Source organism: Neodiprion virginianus, chromosome 6 (assembly GCF_021901495.1).
Source record: "Neodiprion virginianus isolate iyNeoVirg1 chromosome 6, iyNeoVirg1.1, whole genome shotgun sequence".
NCBI lineage: Eukaryota > Metazoa > Arthropoda > Insecta > Hymenoptera > Diprionidae > Neodiprion > Neodiprion virginianus.
The window spans coordinates 27660227-27678681 of record NC_060882.1 but is presented as its reverse complement, the minus strand read 5'-3'; the positions used below and the strand labels follow the sequence as shown (position 1 = coordinate 27678681).

The 18455-nt window shown below is 44.8% G+C and overlaps 1 protein-coding gene across 6 annotated transcripts in view; it reads right to left on the bottom strand.

Moving 5' to 3' along the window:
- LOC124307040 (uncharacterized) overlaps nt 1–18455 on the bottom strand; it is a 41642-nt gene that overhangs the window by 6358 nt on the left and 16829 nt on the right. The window contains exons 1-3 of one of the 6 annotated variants that reach the window (XM_046768335.1): nt 14591–14696; nt 13158–13998; nt 1442–1674 (exon numbers count right to left, since the gene is read on the bottom strand). In XM_046768335.1, the coding sequence (XP_046624291.1) occupies nt 1442–1674; nt 13158–13170 (246 nt within the window). In that variant the 5' untranslated portion in view covers nt 13171–13998; nt 14591–14696. Of the gene's footprint in view, nt 1–1441; nt 1675–4788; nt 4843–13157; nt 13999–14510; nt 14532–14590; nt 15094–18455 lie in introns of those variants that run through there. The other 5 variants (XM_046768336.1, XM_046768333.1, XM_046768338.1 and 2 more) reach the window with 5 other exon arrangements.

The following is an 18455-nucleotide window of genomic DNA, read 5'->3' as shown; positions in this document are numbered from 1 at the left end:
ACGTATATATACGAGGCCCGGCAACCTCCTCCTTCGAAATTCACCATTCGTTAACGGTTTCAAAGATTATTGCTCGTTAAAGCGCTGCGATCGCCACACGGGCCACCGCGTCGGTTGTCCGACCGGAAGTGCAGCTATAACTGCCTTCCGCCGGCCCTTCCCGGCCCCGATCTTACTCGACTCCGCCACCCGGTCGCCCTTCGAGATGACGATCCTTTTAATTGGAGAGCCTCTTGTTTTCTCCACGCATCGACCGTCGATTTACCCTCGCGAGACGATGCTCGATAGGTCGAAGGGTGTACCGATATTAACTCACCCGCGAGAGGTTTCGCTTTCGACTTCGGGGCCCGTGGTAAATTTTAGCTCGAAAAAATACTATCGTGGTCTAATTATTACGCGACCTTCTTGAGATTGAGTTTTAGCTTCGCAGGTGAAAATCCATCGTCGGTTCGACCGGCGCGCCGTTGGATATATCTTGTACCTATCGTATTCGTTTAAGGCGTTCGATCCCGTTCGGAAGCAACGCAAACTTCGATGACTCAATGGAGTTTGCGTGCCGGCTTGTGTGTCTTGCATTCGGGCTGAGTCACATCATGAAATTAGCGACTATATACGCGTACAACGATTGAACTGTAATAATCTGTCAATAACGAAAAGCTGTAACAGCTGGATGTAAAAGGTACAATACACCCACGCGTGATAACATTGAGTAGCCGAGCGATCGGATCCAGAGTGAATAATTTTATTACGTCTTTCATTCCCGGTACTTTGCTACGTTTTCTATTTTTACCCTCTCGCTTGCGCCAACGGCGTTGATCGTTGGGTTTTCCCGTAGCAGACAGCTCACCTCGACGATGTAATACCTCAGTACACACGTATCACAACGACGCATGGCCTGTACGCTGTCACGGTATGGGCAATCATCGAATGCCGTTATTTAATCGGGCCAAAGCGGATTATCTATTTAATTTTAATCTATTTAATCTATTCTATTTAATCTTAATTTTAATCGATCTATTTAATTGTAGGCACCGAGTGACGTGAAACGACCGTGCGAAGCTGTTAGATCGAGACGGGAGAAATCGACGATTACCTACGTAGGTATCTCTGATAGTTGTAGAGAACTGCCGAAAGGCGAGAACGGAAGCCGTTCGCGTTCTCAGTCTCATCGTCATCGGTGATTTCTTTGAGCCTCGCCTCGTCGACGGCTGCTCGAGTCCTCGATGAGCGTACAAGTCGAGCAGAAATTTCGCGAGCACGAATCTACTTTGTTACATTAGTATAAAAGACGCTGGTAAATGGATGAAAAAAAAAGAAAAAAAAAAGAGGGAATAGAAAAAAGCCGGGAACACGAGCGACGATATCAATATACCGAGTTTGATTCTATTTTGACTTTTTCGTAAAATTAATTTTTTCGATTTACTACACTTAATGTACTCACAAAATCGTCTCTGAATATCTCGGCGTGCATCAGGGCCGTCTTTGCCTGAATGACGACCTGTGATAACAGCTGAGCGTCGTTGAGCTGGGGGACGTCACCATCGGGGTCACCGTCGGTGAGTGCGAGTCCACAGGGGTTGACCCATTTTCCCTGGAGGATGCGTCTGTCCGTCGTCATCGTCGGAGCACCGTGTATCGACGCGACAAGTAACGTCACCAAGAGGCTACTTAGCCCTGAAAAAGAGTAAGGAAGAAAAAAAGAGAGATTAATACGAGGATCTCGACCATCGAGTGTTGGCATAATAACGGTGGCTTTGCATTATCGATCAGGGAAATTCAAAATTCGATCGATTCCACGCGCCGCAGGTGCAATGCCCTCTCTTGAAGTTCCTCGCGTAAGTTGATCGGGATCGATTATAAATGCATCCCCCCCCCCCCCCCCTCCCTCCCTAATTGCGAGCATATCCAGCTTCCGGCTCTCTTAATCTTCCTGCACGCGTGGCGAAATTTTCATCGACTGTACCGCGAACCGCGTCCTGTGATCAAACAGCCATTCAGAGATCGAGTTCCCCTCCGAATTCGTCCCCCAGCCCCCAACCGCCCGAAAGGATCACTCGTTATTTCCTCCGTTACGACCGTTAATAAGGGGTCTGGCCCCAGTCAGGCCCCGGCGACACACCGCGCTGGAGAATTAAACCGCGTTTCGCATTAGAGCGGGCAGGGACCGCGTATCTCTCGGCCAATTTTTGTTCCGTCCTTATCCTCGTTTGTGCCTCTCGTTCGTACCCCCCATCCCTCTGTATCTTTCTGTTTTGCGGAATAAGTCGAAAAGGGGTTCGCCAAAGGTCGACGTGTGCAGGGGACCGACACATTGGGCCTTGGTCGCGGAGATCGGAGGCTGCGGTCGCATTTTCTCGGTCCTACCTCAACGCAAGAGTTAAGATCGCCGAGCGTGATCTTAGCCGCTGTTCAGCTCGGCGTTCCACTGAAATTCCTGAGAACCTGAAGCATCGCGGAAAAACACACATCACGCTCCGTATCTATACCCATCCGCAAGTCGCAGGGAACGCGGCTCGCCTCCGCGTTTCTTACGCTCGCGGTTCCCCGCCCTCAGGATCATGCTGTTGCAAAAATGCGGTAATGGTCCGCTGTCCTCGCATTGCTCGCGACAATTATGCCCCATTAGGCCCCCCGGAGGGGCCCGGCATAGGTGCCCGCGGTGCGGTAGGTCGCGTACGCAACAGACATTCGTCGATTTATTACGCTCTGTGTACTTGCGCGCCTTTGCTTCCCCCCACCCCCCCCCCCCTCCACCCCTCCCCCGACGGACGTGTGCTCGTTTGTGCGTGTACACATACATGCAATTCCAATTCGTTTCCCCTACCTTTATGTATTTTTCGAACGATATTTATAACCGACTATGACGATGGTACACGTTGTTTGCAACATGTGCGTAATAATAAGTCGAGAAAATCCGATTTCAGAAAGAAAAGGAAAATGGTAATGCGTTACGATTAACGATAATTATACCGACGACAATGAGACAATCAGGAAGCGAATAACGGGTATAAGAAATATAAATACGTAGAATAAATAAATAATGAATTCAAAACGCCTGTTGAATTACCACGGTGCGTAAATTACGTATCCACGGGGGGTTCGGGTGAGCCGAATGAACCACTTGTAGAGGGACGGCCAAGAGCTGGTTGAGCCACAGGTAGTTGGGTAATGCGTTGGGGTGCGCGAAGTTTGTGCGAGCAGTGCAGACTTTTCAGCGAGTCGTCTGGCCATTGCGCACGAAGGAACAGCGTTCGTTGGCTCGAAAATGCGGGTTTTCCGAATTCCCGCATAACACGTGATATGCCGCTGTGTAAATGAACAAGTGTTTGACACCCGAGGCTCTCAAAGTGCGTGCGGCGATCGCGTGTCAGTCGTGCGTGAAACCTGTCTCGTTCGATCGAACGCCGAACGGAATTACAAACTTTCAATTTGAATGCCGGATCGAATTCGACTAGCCGTCGATACTCGCTATTCCGCTCTGGAAAAACCGGGCGCCAATTGTTCAAATTCTGATCGATTCCTAGCCGCGGTATGACGGTTGGAAATCTGACGGTTCTAAGTGCTCATTTTTTCACAAGGCTGAAGCTAGCAGCCTGATTCGGCAGTCAGACGCGTTAAACTTTTTGGTAATAGAAATATGCGATTCAGCTTTATCCTCTCATTTCTGTAAAAGTATCGGGGATACGAGGTATTTCGAAAAATTTTGATTTTTCGACTTCGTTACCTTGTGAGAATGAATATTAGAACTTTTGGCTGTTGAAGACCGAGATCAAGGATTCGCAAAGCGAAAAAAAAAATGTCTAAAATAAAAAAGGACGTATTTTTCACTTTTTCCTCGTTTTACTTGCAATTTTAATCCAACCCCGTTCTCGGTACGCGATCGTTAATCTCTGTACGAAGGAAACAAACGTGCTAGTGATCTTAACGCGGAATGGGGTGGGTTAAAATTATATACACTTGTGGAATGCGTATCATAAAAACATTCAAATCACCCACGTCCATTATGCAGCCCTCGTTGTGTGTAACGAGCTGTCGAAGTCGGCGCTGCTATGCACTAATTCGCAATTTGTTCTCGCTGAGCCTTTATTTTACACGACATAATTGGTCGCTCAACTATCCCTGCTTAGCCCGGTCGACATCCGGATTATGGAACTTATAGATTTCGGTGTAATAACACTGCGGTCTAACAATTAGACCCTAATAACACAACCGACTGCAGAATGCCGAATCACCTGACTCGAAATATTTTCACAATAGTATCTATAATCGCCTGTCGGTCACTGTCACAGTTGCAGGGTTTACAATGTCGGGCGCCAATGAAGGCTAAAAGCATAATCTGCAGTTTGAAGTACTGAAGTTTTTGGAAAATAAAAACGAAAGTTAATTAAGTGCTGTGAAAGCTATTTGAACTGATTAAGGGTGTGGTGAAAAATCTTCCAATACATACGTTATACTTCGAAAAAAAAAAAATTTAACAGCACAAAATGAAGATTGGGTAGAAAAATTTCACTCGAGAAGTGTGTTATACGCATGTATAGGTAAGATACGCGTTAACTGCATTCTAATGCATTTATAAATGTAACTTATCCGCGAGTCGAGGAGTAATGCAGGTCTTTTACACGTTTCAAAAACAGTTCCGTGTGTGACAAATGCGATATCTTCAAGTCATCGATAATGACGAACGCATCGTGACAAGGTGGGAGTAATTGTGAGCGGCAGTGATACGATCCGAGGATCGAGCGATCCTTGAAAGTACGATAGACAGGGTATAAGCGTGTAGCAACTTACTCAGCCATTTGACGATTAATCTTGGGTGCCCTGCGTATACTCGCATCCTCCTTTTGGAACTAGTTTTCACGTGCGAAGAAAAGGACGAGGTAATACTAGAGCTTTCGGCTGTCCTTGCGTGAATGGCACTCGAAATTTTAGCGCAGCTATCGATAACTCTGTGCGAAGTGGTCCTCTGATCGCGGGTCAGTATCACATCCATGGTGAGATCGCTATTAAGCGTTGGGGTGTTAAAGTCCGAAGAGTAATCCAAAATATAAGCCTTATTTCCAGCCATAGTTATATCATGGCACTTTACAATGGCACTGACATATAAATATATGTATATATATATATATATTTATAGTTTAATCGCTGACTACAGTTATATATACATATATACATGTATATATGTATATCGTATATAATATCTTGCGTGTAATATGTGAAAACTGGTAAATCGATTAGCGCGAGATACTATACAAGGTATATTGTTCGTAAACGAAGAAAAACTGTTTATCACAAGTCCAACAGTGGCTGTCCAGTGCGAAAGAAACGATCAGCACTGATACACTATTCGATTGACACTGGTCCCGACACACTCGGAGCACTGATTTTTATAAGGGGTGGTGTCGGTAGTGGTAGTAGTGGTTGTTTTCCGACGACAGCTTCGCGGCGAGTGACAGGAGTCCGACTGACTTGACTAAGTGACTGAGTATCACCTCTACTACATATCCAAGGAGGCGGCGAGAGCGGCGGTACGGCCGGCAGAGCAGAAGGAACGACGTCGGCGTCGGTGGAGGCGGCGTCGTTGGCAGGAGCGGGAGCAAAGACACGAACGCGTCAGGTGAGGAGGCACCGTGCAACTCCGCGCTTTGCGTGTGTGCGGAGGGATTGAGAGAATCGGAGTCAGGGCTTGGTCCGCGGACTCGTTGCTTCCAGAAATAATTGCACGATACGTTGTTCCGTTAAAAAATACGTAGATTCTTACCAATTTCCCCACAACACTGGAAGAATTTCCGATCGCGGTTTTTCAACGATACATACACACACGCTTGCACGAACGAGTGTGAAAACTTTTTTCCACCACCAGAGTTGAAGAAAAAATCAAAATTTATGTACGTATGTTTGTATCTAGAATCGACAAACCGGCGCGGTTCGTAACTCTACAAAGTTTATCACTATGTTCGAGTGTAATAATGTCCCGTAAACGCGTTGCTTCAACACCAGTGCAGTGCGTATTATGGTCTTGGTCGAGTGATCGGTCCGAGCCTATATACGATTCTAAACCCGGTGAAGCACGTGGCCAGCAGAGTCTGACCTACCCCCTCCCCCTCCTATCCTCGTCAACTTCACCACCCCCCCACCGCCCTGACGCCGGCCGACGGTCCCAAGTCCTGTAACCAGGCCCCCCTCTCCGCCGTCCAGATCCAATAGGTTCGATACTTGGTTTCTTCTTCATCACTCTTGCTCATTCATAAGTCGCTCCTCGCACCGGTGCCTACGGCTTCCCCCACCCAGTCGTTTTCCCCCCTCCCCCTTATACTCATCTTCCTATCCCACCTCCCCGACCCCCTGCGTGTTCCTCTTTACCTCCGGAGGTTTCCTCCCCTCTGACCATAGAACGAGAGACAACCAACTACCGCTGCAGGTGCATTTCTTTCGCCCAGGCTTTTCCACCGCGAAACGGTGGAGGGACGGTAGGGGAGGAGATAACCGATTTTCGCAAACTTAGGCGAGAACAACCGAAGGAAGCAACAGCGGTGGTTGGTCACACCTCTCCATAGGTGAGTATGGGTCGACCTTGAGCGGAACGGAGAAACGTTGAAAGCTTTTCCACGCCCAAAAATTTGAACCTTTTTTTGACTGGACCAGTTTCCCCTCTCGCGGCGATCCTGCCCCGCCACTTCTATCCATCACCCACCCCCACCCTCCCTCCTTCCCCCTCCGCCGCAACGATCCGGTGTCGATGACGTTTCCTTTCACTGAGTCGAAGAATCGGGGAGCAGCGCCTCGCCAGACGGTCGAGGACCCTGGCCGGAACCGCGGAGATTTTGGTCCGGTGTAGAAAGAGACGAATCTGGCGATTTGAACGCTTTCCCGGATCGCGGGATACCCTGGTTCGATCGAAACGGAGAGTTCTCTCTTTCTCTCGGTTGCCAACCGCGTTCTCGGATATCCGGAGAACACGCTCTATTCATGAATCAAGTACTCCTACTTCGCAATTCGCAGGAACCAACACCAGCCGCTGTGACGCACAAACGATAAGATTCTGGGAACGAGAACTCCGCTTCCTGGATAACTGCGTCCCGAAGACCGCAGCTGGCTTAATATCCTCGCACATTCTTCCTCGCTCGTATTTACACATGTGCGATCAAAATGATGAATTGACGGACGGGATCAATTATCATGTGGCTTTAGGTGTACGTGTAATCTTTGATGGATGCGGTAAATCGCAGCACGAGCTATTGTTTTCCTGAATGAGAAAATTCCGTTACGAATCCTTCAGGAATTGAACAATCGATGATTTTTTATACGAGGAAACGTCATTTTCCACAATCGTTTCCCTATCGCGTAAATCCTCTTCGTCAAGTTCAAAAGCGTCCACCATCTTTCGCACTTTGAGTATGCACAATCAATTTGGTTGAACGTCTCGTGCCGTTCGTTCGCTTATCCTTGCTTTAATGTATTCGTCCACAAAACCCATTAGCAAAACTTGTTGAAAAAAGGCGAACAGGTTCACCGTCGTTTTTAAGTAACTTATTGACCGTGACCTTGAAGCGTTCGCCAACATCCTCTGCCTGTGTATAATAATCTGACAACGAGTTGAGTGCATGGACGAATCGAAGATGTTGCGTGAAACTTTCACGTAGTTTCTTCCGGATTCAGGTCCGATCACGTCTCGTTCACGTCACAGCGTACCTCCGGTAGGGCGAAAAGAGAGTCGACCGAGCTTCCGGCCCTTGGCACGCTTTTTTCGTCGGGGCCCCGCAGCATCAGTCCCATGGAGACGCGAGGCGGGGGTCATGACGTCAATGACGTTGGTCCCTGTTCCGGTAACGGTTATGCCCAGTCCTCTCACTTGCATAACAGTTTACATTGCAACGACACCAATAAACCAGAGACTAATCTTCATCACGCACAAGCGGCTAGATTAATCATTCAGTTTTCTTGGCGGCTCTAAATACCGCAGAAAGCAAACGGCTGAGCGCAGTTGCGTGACCTGCGGAATATTTTTCTTCGACTTTTCATCACTTTCTTCCTTCCTTCATTCGTTGTACCAACATCGCGCTGGAACTTACGCTAGCAATGATCGGGACATCGACCGATACGGAAATTATTTAATTTTTAATCCATTTCCCGGTGTAATAAAATTTTTCCATCCTTGTTCCAGTTGATTGCAGGCATATAAAACCGCGGGACATCGGAACACACTAGAGTTGCTAATGATGTGTTGGCCTACAATAAAACTTCAGAATGTTCTAATTTCACGATCAGGTAGATTTTTCGCTGCGACTTCGCAGAACTCTACAAATCATTAGTATTGAGTGGCCTGGGCACCGACATAAATATTTAATCAGAATAACATCAGTCAAGAAGTAGATTCTAGAATAAACCCCAAAATATTCTTTGGTGTGACGAAAGCGTACTTCGCAGATTGTGCCGACTTTTGCATGTAGTATACAGGGATAACTGTCCGTACAACCTTTTGTTCCCTTTCGGAAAGGGATAATCCGGCCATTTCCGTGTTCCACCCGGATTTTCGACCAGACATAATTACACTGCCATAAATATGAAATGTCCCGAGTCTCAAGTTAAGAGGATGTCCTAACCTATTTCTGTACCCATATCTATTTTCACGTATCTCAAATTTGAGAAGGGGTTGAACAGCTATATTCTATACACAATTCTGAACAAAAACACTAGAATTAATTATTATTATTTTTTTCTTAAGTCTTCTTTTGACGCAAAAACAAAGAAATCGCGTAGATTCTACGAAATAGCAACAATAAAATAACAACCCCTTAAAAAGTCTTACTGCCTCTCTGACAACAACAATGTGCAATTATAGAGTCAATTCAGAACTCTCGTAGAGAATTCGATTGCTGCCGGTGGTAATTTTCAATAAACTTCTTCAATTCTCGATGGAGCCTTTGACCGTTTGGAAAAATCAGAGTTCTTCCGTCGTTTTCCGTTATCCTCGAGACTTGACGGACGTTTGAAAATTTTTTTTAATGCCTCCAGTGACACGTTAAAACTGCGAAACGGGGGGGGGGGGATGAACTGTTGTAAAAGTCCCTCCGAATTTTCAACTTCAAACCTGCCAAGACTTGCAGCCCCTGTGCGGTAAGCAGCTGAGAAAATTGAATAGATCGACGCTGCACGCGTCGTGTAAGCAAAACTGTTGTCGAAATACGTCACGACGCAGCCTTGTGACGGAAAGACAAATGTGGTCTATGAGTACGTAACGTTAAACTTCCCGGCATCACTTAAAAGGTCAACGATGCAACGGATCGACGTTTGCACCGACTTTGTGGCAATGACTCTAGACGAAGCCCGAGATGAAGGTCGATTCAGGGTGGAAAAAAGCACCGTGCAAGCTGCGCAAATTCGCGAGCTCTTACTGCACGATCTTCAAATTAACGCTCGGTATCCAAGTCGGACAAATAACTAATGAATAGTATAAATTACGCATTGTGACAGGGATCCACGAGGAAACTGTCAATCAAATATCTAGGGGAACCACCCGGTACAATGAGAAGATTTATTCAAGGTCAAAGGTGTAGAAATAGAGCAAATACCTTCGGTACGAATATTGTATCTCGACATATTTTTTCTGGACATATTCGCATCTACATATTTTTTATCACAGGTCTCTTGAAAACCATACGAGGATGTGAAATTAATCAAGTATTACAACACGCGATATCGTTCGAACAGCTGAGAACAGCGGAGCCAGTTAGTAAGATAACAGTGATCAGTGACGAAAGCACGGTGATTTAATCGCGTGACGTTGATGCTTCAGTGTAATTGCAGACCGTATCGATTACCGCCTTCTGTTTTGATTACGCAATTTTTTATTAATTTACTTTTTTTCCAATCCTCCTCCCGATTTCACGATGAAAAATATCCGACGCTTGTTTGAAGCCTGATCGTTACGGCCACTGTACAACGATTCCACGTTATCGTGATACGGGATAAAGCATGTTACATGTAGGATGGAAACGAATAGCAATTTCTGCAGCGAGATACGCTGACATTGTTGTACACGTGTGTGTAATATACCGAGGTGTCAAGTTGCACTCAGCAAATTGTATCATGCGCGTTTAATACCTTGCGCGAAACAATTACGACGGCTAATTTCGTTCATTTTTTTTCTCTCTCCTTCTTTCTGTCTTTGAGCAATTGTGACGCGGCTTCGAAGACTCGGTACCAACTTGGGTAAAACCTTTTTGTCTTTTCCAGGAGGCTTTATACGTATTTGCAGATACGTGGGTAGACGACACCAGTTCCAATTAACACGTATGAATCCCCTATTTAAGATGTCGGAAAGACCTGTTGCGAGCACTGAATACAAATCACTTTCCTGCAGTTATTGAGTAAATACATGACACGTAGTTATTACACTTCTAGATCAAAATCGCAACAATTGTCGAGCTTGTGTTTTATCCCGCTAGAATTATTTTTCCTCCCGGGGAATTCCTATAAAAAATTGTCGAAGTAATAAAAGTTAAAAGTTGAAAAATATGTTTTTTGGTTTTTTATTGTTGTTGTTGTCGGTTTTTTTTTTTTTTTTTTTTTTTTTTTACATCAAGTTCGGACAATTTGTCATGGGCGACGCCCATCGGATCTAACAGGAATGAAATTAGTGAAACGTGATAGGAACGATTCCAGGGAAATGTTACAAATTTTCAAGCTAACAACACACACTCGGCATATATGCAAATGTGTCGAATTGAGTCACTAATTAACATAAACCGATTCCACCGACGCCGCGACATTCGCGTAACGTGGCAACATTTGTACCTATTGTCTCGGTAGATGACAATACACATTTTCTGGTTAAGGTTGCTCATCACTTAACGTAGTTCCGTGTTGAGCTCTCGGTTGCTCTGTATGCAGACCGATAGAGAACCAGGAACTGCGCGTGGGAGGCGAGGCACACTGACGAATTGATGAAATTTTTGACAAGACGAAACCAATGGGGGAATGTGCCAAGGAACACGGGACCATTGGGAATTCCATGATCAGGTGCGGTAATCATGCGTCAGCAAGGTGTCCATCGCTGCATTATCCACCTTGGTGACCTTGGCGGTCGCTTCCTCGTCGACGGGGATACGAGAGCAACGATATTCCGGAGGCAAAGTTCGGCGCAAAAAATGACTTCGAGGAGAAATCTCATGCGCCGATCGTTTTCGAGAGTGGTGCAATCGTTGATGCGTGAGGTCCGAGGGTCCCGCTGTTGCGGAATGGGAGGAGGGCAAGAAACGGATAGAGACATCGGCGACATTCCGCAGTCCCGAGACGGCACGCGGCCGGGCTTCTTTATGCCGACGTTTCGGCCGCGGGACCACCCTGTCCGCCTCTTCCTTTATCCCGAAGCGCCCCCCCGCGGCCCTAAGGACTCTCCTAATTCTTGTACAAACTATCGGCTGCCGCCCGGCGGCTATCCTAGGGTGAGAAAACTATCCCACGCGCCAATTACGCCGTTGGAGTGGTATTTTTCTCGCCTCCGCTGAGGGACCATTTTTCAGCTTACCTACCAGGCGGCGAAGAATTCGGGAAAATCGTTTTCGAGGGGAAAGCCTCGACTCGAAGAGAAACGGAATCGATTCACTAACGACGATCGGAACAACGCAGAAAGAATTCTGCGAGGCGAAATAATGGACTCTGTTACAGTGACCATTGTACGCCGGTGAATTGTTTACCCTGGTATTTTTTACGATGCGTCGGCCTGCGCGCCGATCATCTCGCATACCAGGATATGCGTTTGTATCTATGTATTTACGCGATACCTGCGCGACTCTTCGAACTTCTGCAGCAATTGAGGCTGGCTTGTGCGTTTTGGCTTCCGTCGCGGCAGAACTTACGCTCTTCAAACCGAAATGGGCATTCTGATTCGATGTGTCAGCAGCCTTTTGCAGTTCGTTCATATTTCTTTTCTCTCGTGAACCGATTTTGCAATAAAGCCATCGCGTCGAGTCACGACGAATAACGCGGAGACAAAGATAGTCCAGGTAATGAATGTTAGTATGATTTAGCGTTTCCAACCTGCACAAGGATTAGACAGTTGGGCTCTAGAGCGTTCAAGCTGTCGTAAATTTTAAAACTTATCGTTACGTCGAGTAACCACCGGGTCACTCTATCCATTCTGCAATTAGTTAAACTTTAGGATAATCGGATTATGTCAGGTTCACTAGTCAGGTTTCGTTATACCTGAGTTAGGCTTAACCCTTTGCGGAGACATGTCGGCAGATAGTCGCCCGATTCTGTTTACAGTTACGAGACGTACCATGCTCGGCTTCGTCCGTTAAGAATGACCAAAAATAATCGATTATTTTCTCCCGATAAATAAAGTATAACCGTTTATTATTCAAACTCGATTAATCGACCGATTCGATTATTTTTTCTCACAATCGAATTTTGTTATTTACTCCAATGAATGACGTACTACGATATCAATTTATGTGATTAAAGTATCAATTGACATAATTTTTTTACTTACCAAGTACCTACTTGATATAATAATACTTTTAATGAAACTATTCATTGTGAAAAAACTTTCCCGTCAGTCTTACTACGGACTGAAATTTCCGAAAGTTTCGTTTCATTTTCTCCGTTTCAAAACAATGCGAAATAAAGGATTAATTTTTACCGATTCAATCGAGTCGTGTTCGATTATTTTCTTGGACTCGATTATCCGATTAGTCTTGCATCGATTATTTTTAGCCTAGTGGCCGTCGCTGGCATCCGCAAAGGGTTAAAACCTTAGGCATTCGCAGTTCGAGAAAAAAGAGGTGAGTGGGATTATGGGCCAGGTAATAAAAGCGTCTTACAAACACTCTGAAAACCTCAGGTAATTTTCCTCCCTATCCCAGCGTAGTCCGTTTTTCTTTCCAGATTGCAGGAATCAACTCAATCGCATTAACCGCAGCGCTTTGAAAATGTTATTGTACAATGGAATGCGATGGAATTTTTTTAAATTTAGCGTCAGATTAACAACGATTATAATCCCACTCCGAATTCGTGATACCCGAAAATCAGTCCAACAGCCCAAAGGTTACGATTAGGCAGATTAGACGATCGACTTTGAAGATCGATTCAGCTGCTGCAGGTTTTATATTCGACCGCTTCAAAGGATAGGAATTGGGAAGATTAATCGTGCTTACCGCGAATCAGCATGAAGAGGGCGACGATCCGGAAATTTAGCGGGAAAGTCAATTTTCATTTGTTGTGTCCAATGTCCGATCGGTGGAAATTCGTCGGGGTAAGGTTGTACGGAAATTCGACGAGCGTTTCTCTCCCCTCGGGACTCTGGGACTCCGAAATTATTTCGCTGACAGTTTGGCCCGATCACATGTCACGCGGTGAAAATTTAGTGAGATTTTTTTGTGTCTCGAAAGTATTTTTGTCACTCTTTATTTGAAAATCTGTCATAACCGTCCGTTTGAAAAACAAACGCAGCTCAGGCGGTGTCCATCGGCCTGTCAGCTTCGATCGAGCGAGATCTCGGTCGATCAAAGATCATATCTCGTCGGTGTCTCGGTCTGACAAGCTAAATTGTATAATTGCTTTGATTTTTCGAGAAAAATCGAGATAACCTGCGGATAATTTTCGCCGCACACTCGTCATACAAACAAATAAATTTTAACGACCATTTAACTCGAGTCAATCAAACATGAATTCCAGCGGTTGTAGGTAAGCGTTTAACCAGTCACATGTGACCATAATATTTTGCTTAGGGTTATACATCGTATCTCGTTTAGACCTGACCAGCCAATTTGACTCGTGAGTAGTATGCGTGAGACAATTATCACCGACCGCCTAATTACCCTAGTATTCGGTTAATGATTCTCACGAGAATGACCGAGCTCGATAAATATCATGCATCAATTGTCTTTTTTTTTCCACACTCCGCGTTTCATCGCAATCATCGACATCTCGTTCATTCACTCGCTCGCTTAGCGCTCCTACGATTTTAATAAATCGGAAAAATACCGATTCCGAGACCTAATTGTAATCGCATCATGAAAAACAACCTTCCTTCTTAGGCTTATTTGTAATTCGGACACGTTAATGAATTAGACTCGAGTATTTCGAGTGTTGAGTTGTTACAGCTTATCGATCGTTAAAAATTTACGATAATTACAGAGAAATTAAGAAAACGCTGGATCATATCAACACGAAACGATCGTAAACTTCCAAGACGAAAACTCGGTACAATATCAATTCTTACAAGTCCGGAATGCCTCGGAAAAGAAATCTCTATTACGGGAAGAAATAAAATACTAATCGCGTAACATTTTTTCAAAAATCTTTCAATCTCGAACGAAAAATCTAGCGATATCTACGAATAAAAATAAACATGACAAAAGTCTCACGTGTTTTGGGAGAAATACGTCAAATTTTTCGGGTTCAAAATTCTGGCAAAAGATCGTCAGATCTTAAAGCTTTGCTGCTGTAACAATCTAGAAATCTAACCAACTTGTCAACTTGTTGTTTTCAAATTATTTCCACGTTACCGTGCCCGAATTATCCACCCATTTCGTCAAGCTCGATACCAACTGTCCCGAGTAATCGAAATTCACCAAAATATACTAACTGGTGGCGACGCACTTCCGATAATGGTTCCTGTGTGCCGCTGGAGAGCGGTGAAGTACGGATAAAAGTAAAGACGCCATGTCTCGTTCAGAGTTTGACCATATCGCGGCATTTCAATGATCACTTATCGACTCACCTTCCACTTCACTTTCACCTCTGACTGTAAACGAACGCACTGAACTTCAAACGTTATAATATTATGTTACATCGAATTAACAGCAAGTACCGGTCAATGAACTTGGTCGCAATTTCGACGCGGTTTCTCGCGTTTCCGTTGTTCACTTTTCGATCATCACAACTGCTGTCTGACTGCCTTTTCACTTTTTTCTAGGGCCTGCGGAGAGCCCCTTGTATATATTTCATACGAGAACTGGACAACGCGACGCCAAAACGGCCCGGAAATTTTGCGATTTGTAAAATCGTTGATCCGGAATTTCACTCGATCACCGTCATCAACCGACTGAAAGTAACGAGTCGTCGCGTGATTTACTAGCAACCATTCTACAAGCCTTTGGATCACACTCGACTCTCGTCTTGTTTAGATTGCGTGCGTGAACGATTGAACCGATGAACCAGGTAAACAATGGGATTAGACTCTGTAGGCTGCTTGTGTGAACGAAGATTTACGTGCGAATTTTCGAACGAGAACCTAAACGCCGCCATTCGACGCTTCGACTTGTGTATTTCTTAGATTCTGAATATGGGTCGAGTATGATGGTTTTCGAACATAGTAGTTACCTGTATCCCAAGAACCAACGATGTTTTTTCAAGGAATTGTTTTTTGCTTTCAAAGAACTTACCTGCCGGTCGACGGAAGTATCGTGAATACTAAAAGGAAACGACGGTACGTTTTGTGCGAATTCATTCATAATACCAGAAGTTTATCGTCGTTCCTGGTTGAGTACAAATTTTGTGTTAAATCTGAGCCACAACTTGGCAGTAAAACAGCTGCTAACCAGGGTTTCTGGTTTCAGACAGTGGCAAAGTTGTAAAAAACTTTTACACGCCTGTTTGATCATTTAGCGAAAGAATTATTGATCGCTGACGGAAATTAATTAAGTTCTGCGAATAAATGAATTTGTGAATCAATCGGAGAAGACGAAGAACAAGAAGAGAGAGAAAAAGAAGCACGAAATCGCCAATCGTTATTGATGTAATATACAATTTATGCAAATCACGAAAATAAATGTTATCGGATTCGAACACGTTTTTGCATAATCATCACCTAAAATTCAAAAAAAACAAGGATTGTAACAGGTTTCCAACTTACATGACCGCAAGATTCTATATTACGGCATTGAATACGTTATTGGTATTCAGAAAGTCGTTGCAAATTGGCCGATAAAAAATTACGACAACTCCTTCAATGATATCTGTTCACAGCTGTTTTGATTTCAGGTTTTCGGAAAAATTTCTGCTTACATTTAAGTACGTTTCAAAGCAAAGAGATTTCTGAATGAAAGAAAGATTTCGTTCGCAGCACGCCTAACTTAAGAAAAGAACTTTTTCGTCAACTTACGAAAAAAAAAAAATATGACAAACAATCCGTTGAAGTGATTTCAAACACATTGTATACATTTGCTTGTACAACTTTTAATTGTACTAATTAAGCGATGATTTTTTCTTACAATGTTTTCACGCGATGATTGAAACGAATTCAGATCCAGATGGTGTCACATGACAAGAACCGTTATCACTCGTTTCCTTTCTCGTTCTTTTTCATTTTTAATTTTTTTCTTCTCTTTCTCACTTTTTTCGGCCTATAATTACAAGGCAATCATATGGCAATTAAGAGAGTTAAGAAACACAATATACCGTCACTCTTAAACAGCTACGGGCGTTAATAACATCATAACTACGTTTGAGAAATATGTGGAATCTGTTATTTGTTTGGAATATAAAGCTTATCTCGAATGCGTTATACAGAGTCAATTTTCGGTTAATCGCATCCATTACATCTGGTTTCGTTTTGTACGATGGAGAAAAAAAATAATTTCATCTAAATCGTCGTGTTACTTGGCACGTACACTTTCAGTGCAATTTGTACGGTAAAATTTCGCTACGTTGGATCTGCCTCGGTGCAATTAGCTCACGTAGGTATATTCATCTTGGAACATGGTTTATACGTTGAACCGCGACAAGACTTTCCCTGCAATACCTTAGCACTGGATCACGCGCTAAAAATAAAACCAGACGGTGCCCGTATGTACATTATACGTATGTATTTACATCTCTAACGGCATGCGGCAAAGTGAATCAGTAGGGAAAAATTTTTTGCCGACAAGAAACGTACGTACCGTACCCTCTATTTGGCGCCACTTGTTGAAACGCACACACCGCAGGTTGAATGTGTGTGCGTAACCCGGTCACGCTGTGGCAAACCGCAGGGCTTTTACGAATCACTTCGATCAATTGACTCCGACCTTCGTCTAGTGCACGCTGAAGTGGATGAGAAAATGCATTTTTGCAGAGCTGACGCGTCTCGCTCCCTTTTTTCTCCTCTCGATCATTTCGAGCGAAACTTTTTGAGGAATTCAATGCGTCACGCGACGGCCAACTTCTGCCGCCTGGTGAAACAATCGTTTTCCCGTATATTTAACGATCTAAAAATTTGTTTGTCATCGTACCGTTGGTGTGAAATTCTTAATTTCCTAATCGAGGTAACAACCGTCGCGTCAATGACCGATCGAAAAGCAGCGAAACGTCCGATATTTCACAATCGCGAAGATGAACCGCGGAATGGACTACGCGACTTTTCGCGCCGTTCTAGAACGCGAATCCGCTTGAACGCACGTATCTCGTAACGACTTTTTTTTATTCTCCGCTGCTAGTTTTATTCGAGTGACGAACGGCCGTTTCCGGCGTTCCGTGTCAATTGAATCGTCAGACTTGCCGTTTAAAAGGCCAAGTATGGAAGAAGCGATCTCGAGTCTAGGCGACTATGATGCAAATTCTCCTGGTTCGCGATAGAAGTGAGTAATTCCGGTCACCGTCTCGAGTCGCGGACAGACGCCAGTTTCCGGGGGCGGGATGCCGACTCTTCGACGAGGCGCCGTCGACGGGGCCAAAAAGTTGACGGCATCGGTGAATCGGCAGAGCTTAGCGAGGCTGCGGAGAAGAGGATGTGAACGTTAACCCGTTGCGGTTTCTAAGGGCAATGGGAATGATCGCCGCGTCTGGACGGTATCCTTATTTTTCTCCATACAATTCCAGGAACAACGCCCTCTCGCCGAAAACGTCGTAGCGAGCTAATTGCACGGGGTCAAACCGGGCCACGGAACCGCTTCCGTTTTTCAATCTCTCGAGATCGCCGCCTTCAGGTGTGCCCGGATTAATCGTCTCGCGACAAGTCCTGCTCACAGGATACCGGAAAGTTTTTTTTTTTTTCCTCGATCGGCGATAACTGATTACGCGATAATTTTTCCTGTGCTTTTGAATCTGGAGCGGCAATTGACTCCTCGAGTGTCGTGATATGCGAAGATAATAAATCATCCGGGATAGTGACGTGGTACGATGACGGCCAGTGAGCCCGGATTGAGGCTACGGCCTGAACAAGTCCTGTGACGGAAGCCGGGAGAACTTTGAACTCCCGGTGAATCGTCAATCTCGGTTACGCGTAGACGTAAAATTATCTTAACATTCGTCATATTACAGCACGAAGGGGAATAATGTGTTCGGTAATAAATACACTATGTCACGGTTTATATTGGGACTCCCTCGATGCGGGGGGGATGGAAATCACCTCAGTCTCACAAGCGGAACGCGTGAGCGGAATCCCTGATTCGAAACAGCACGCGCATAACGTTTTTTTCGAATATGTAATCGAGCACCGGACATGTAGTGATTATTAAAGCAAATATGTACAT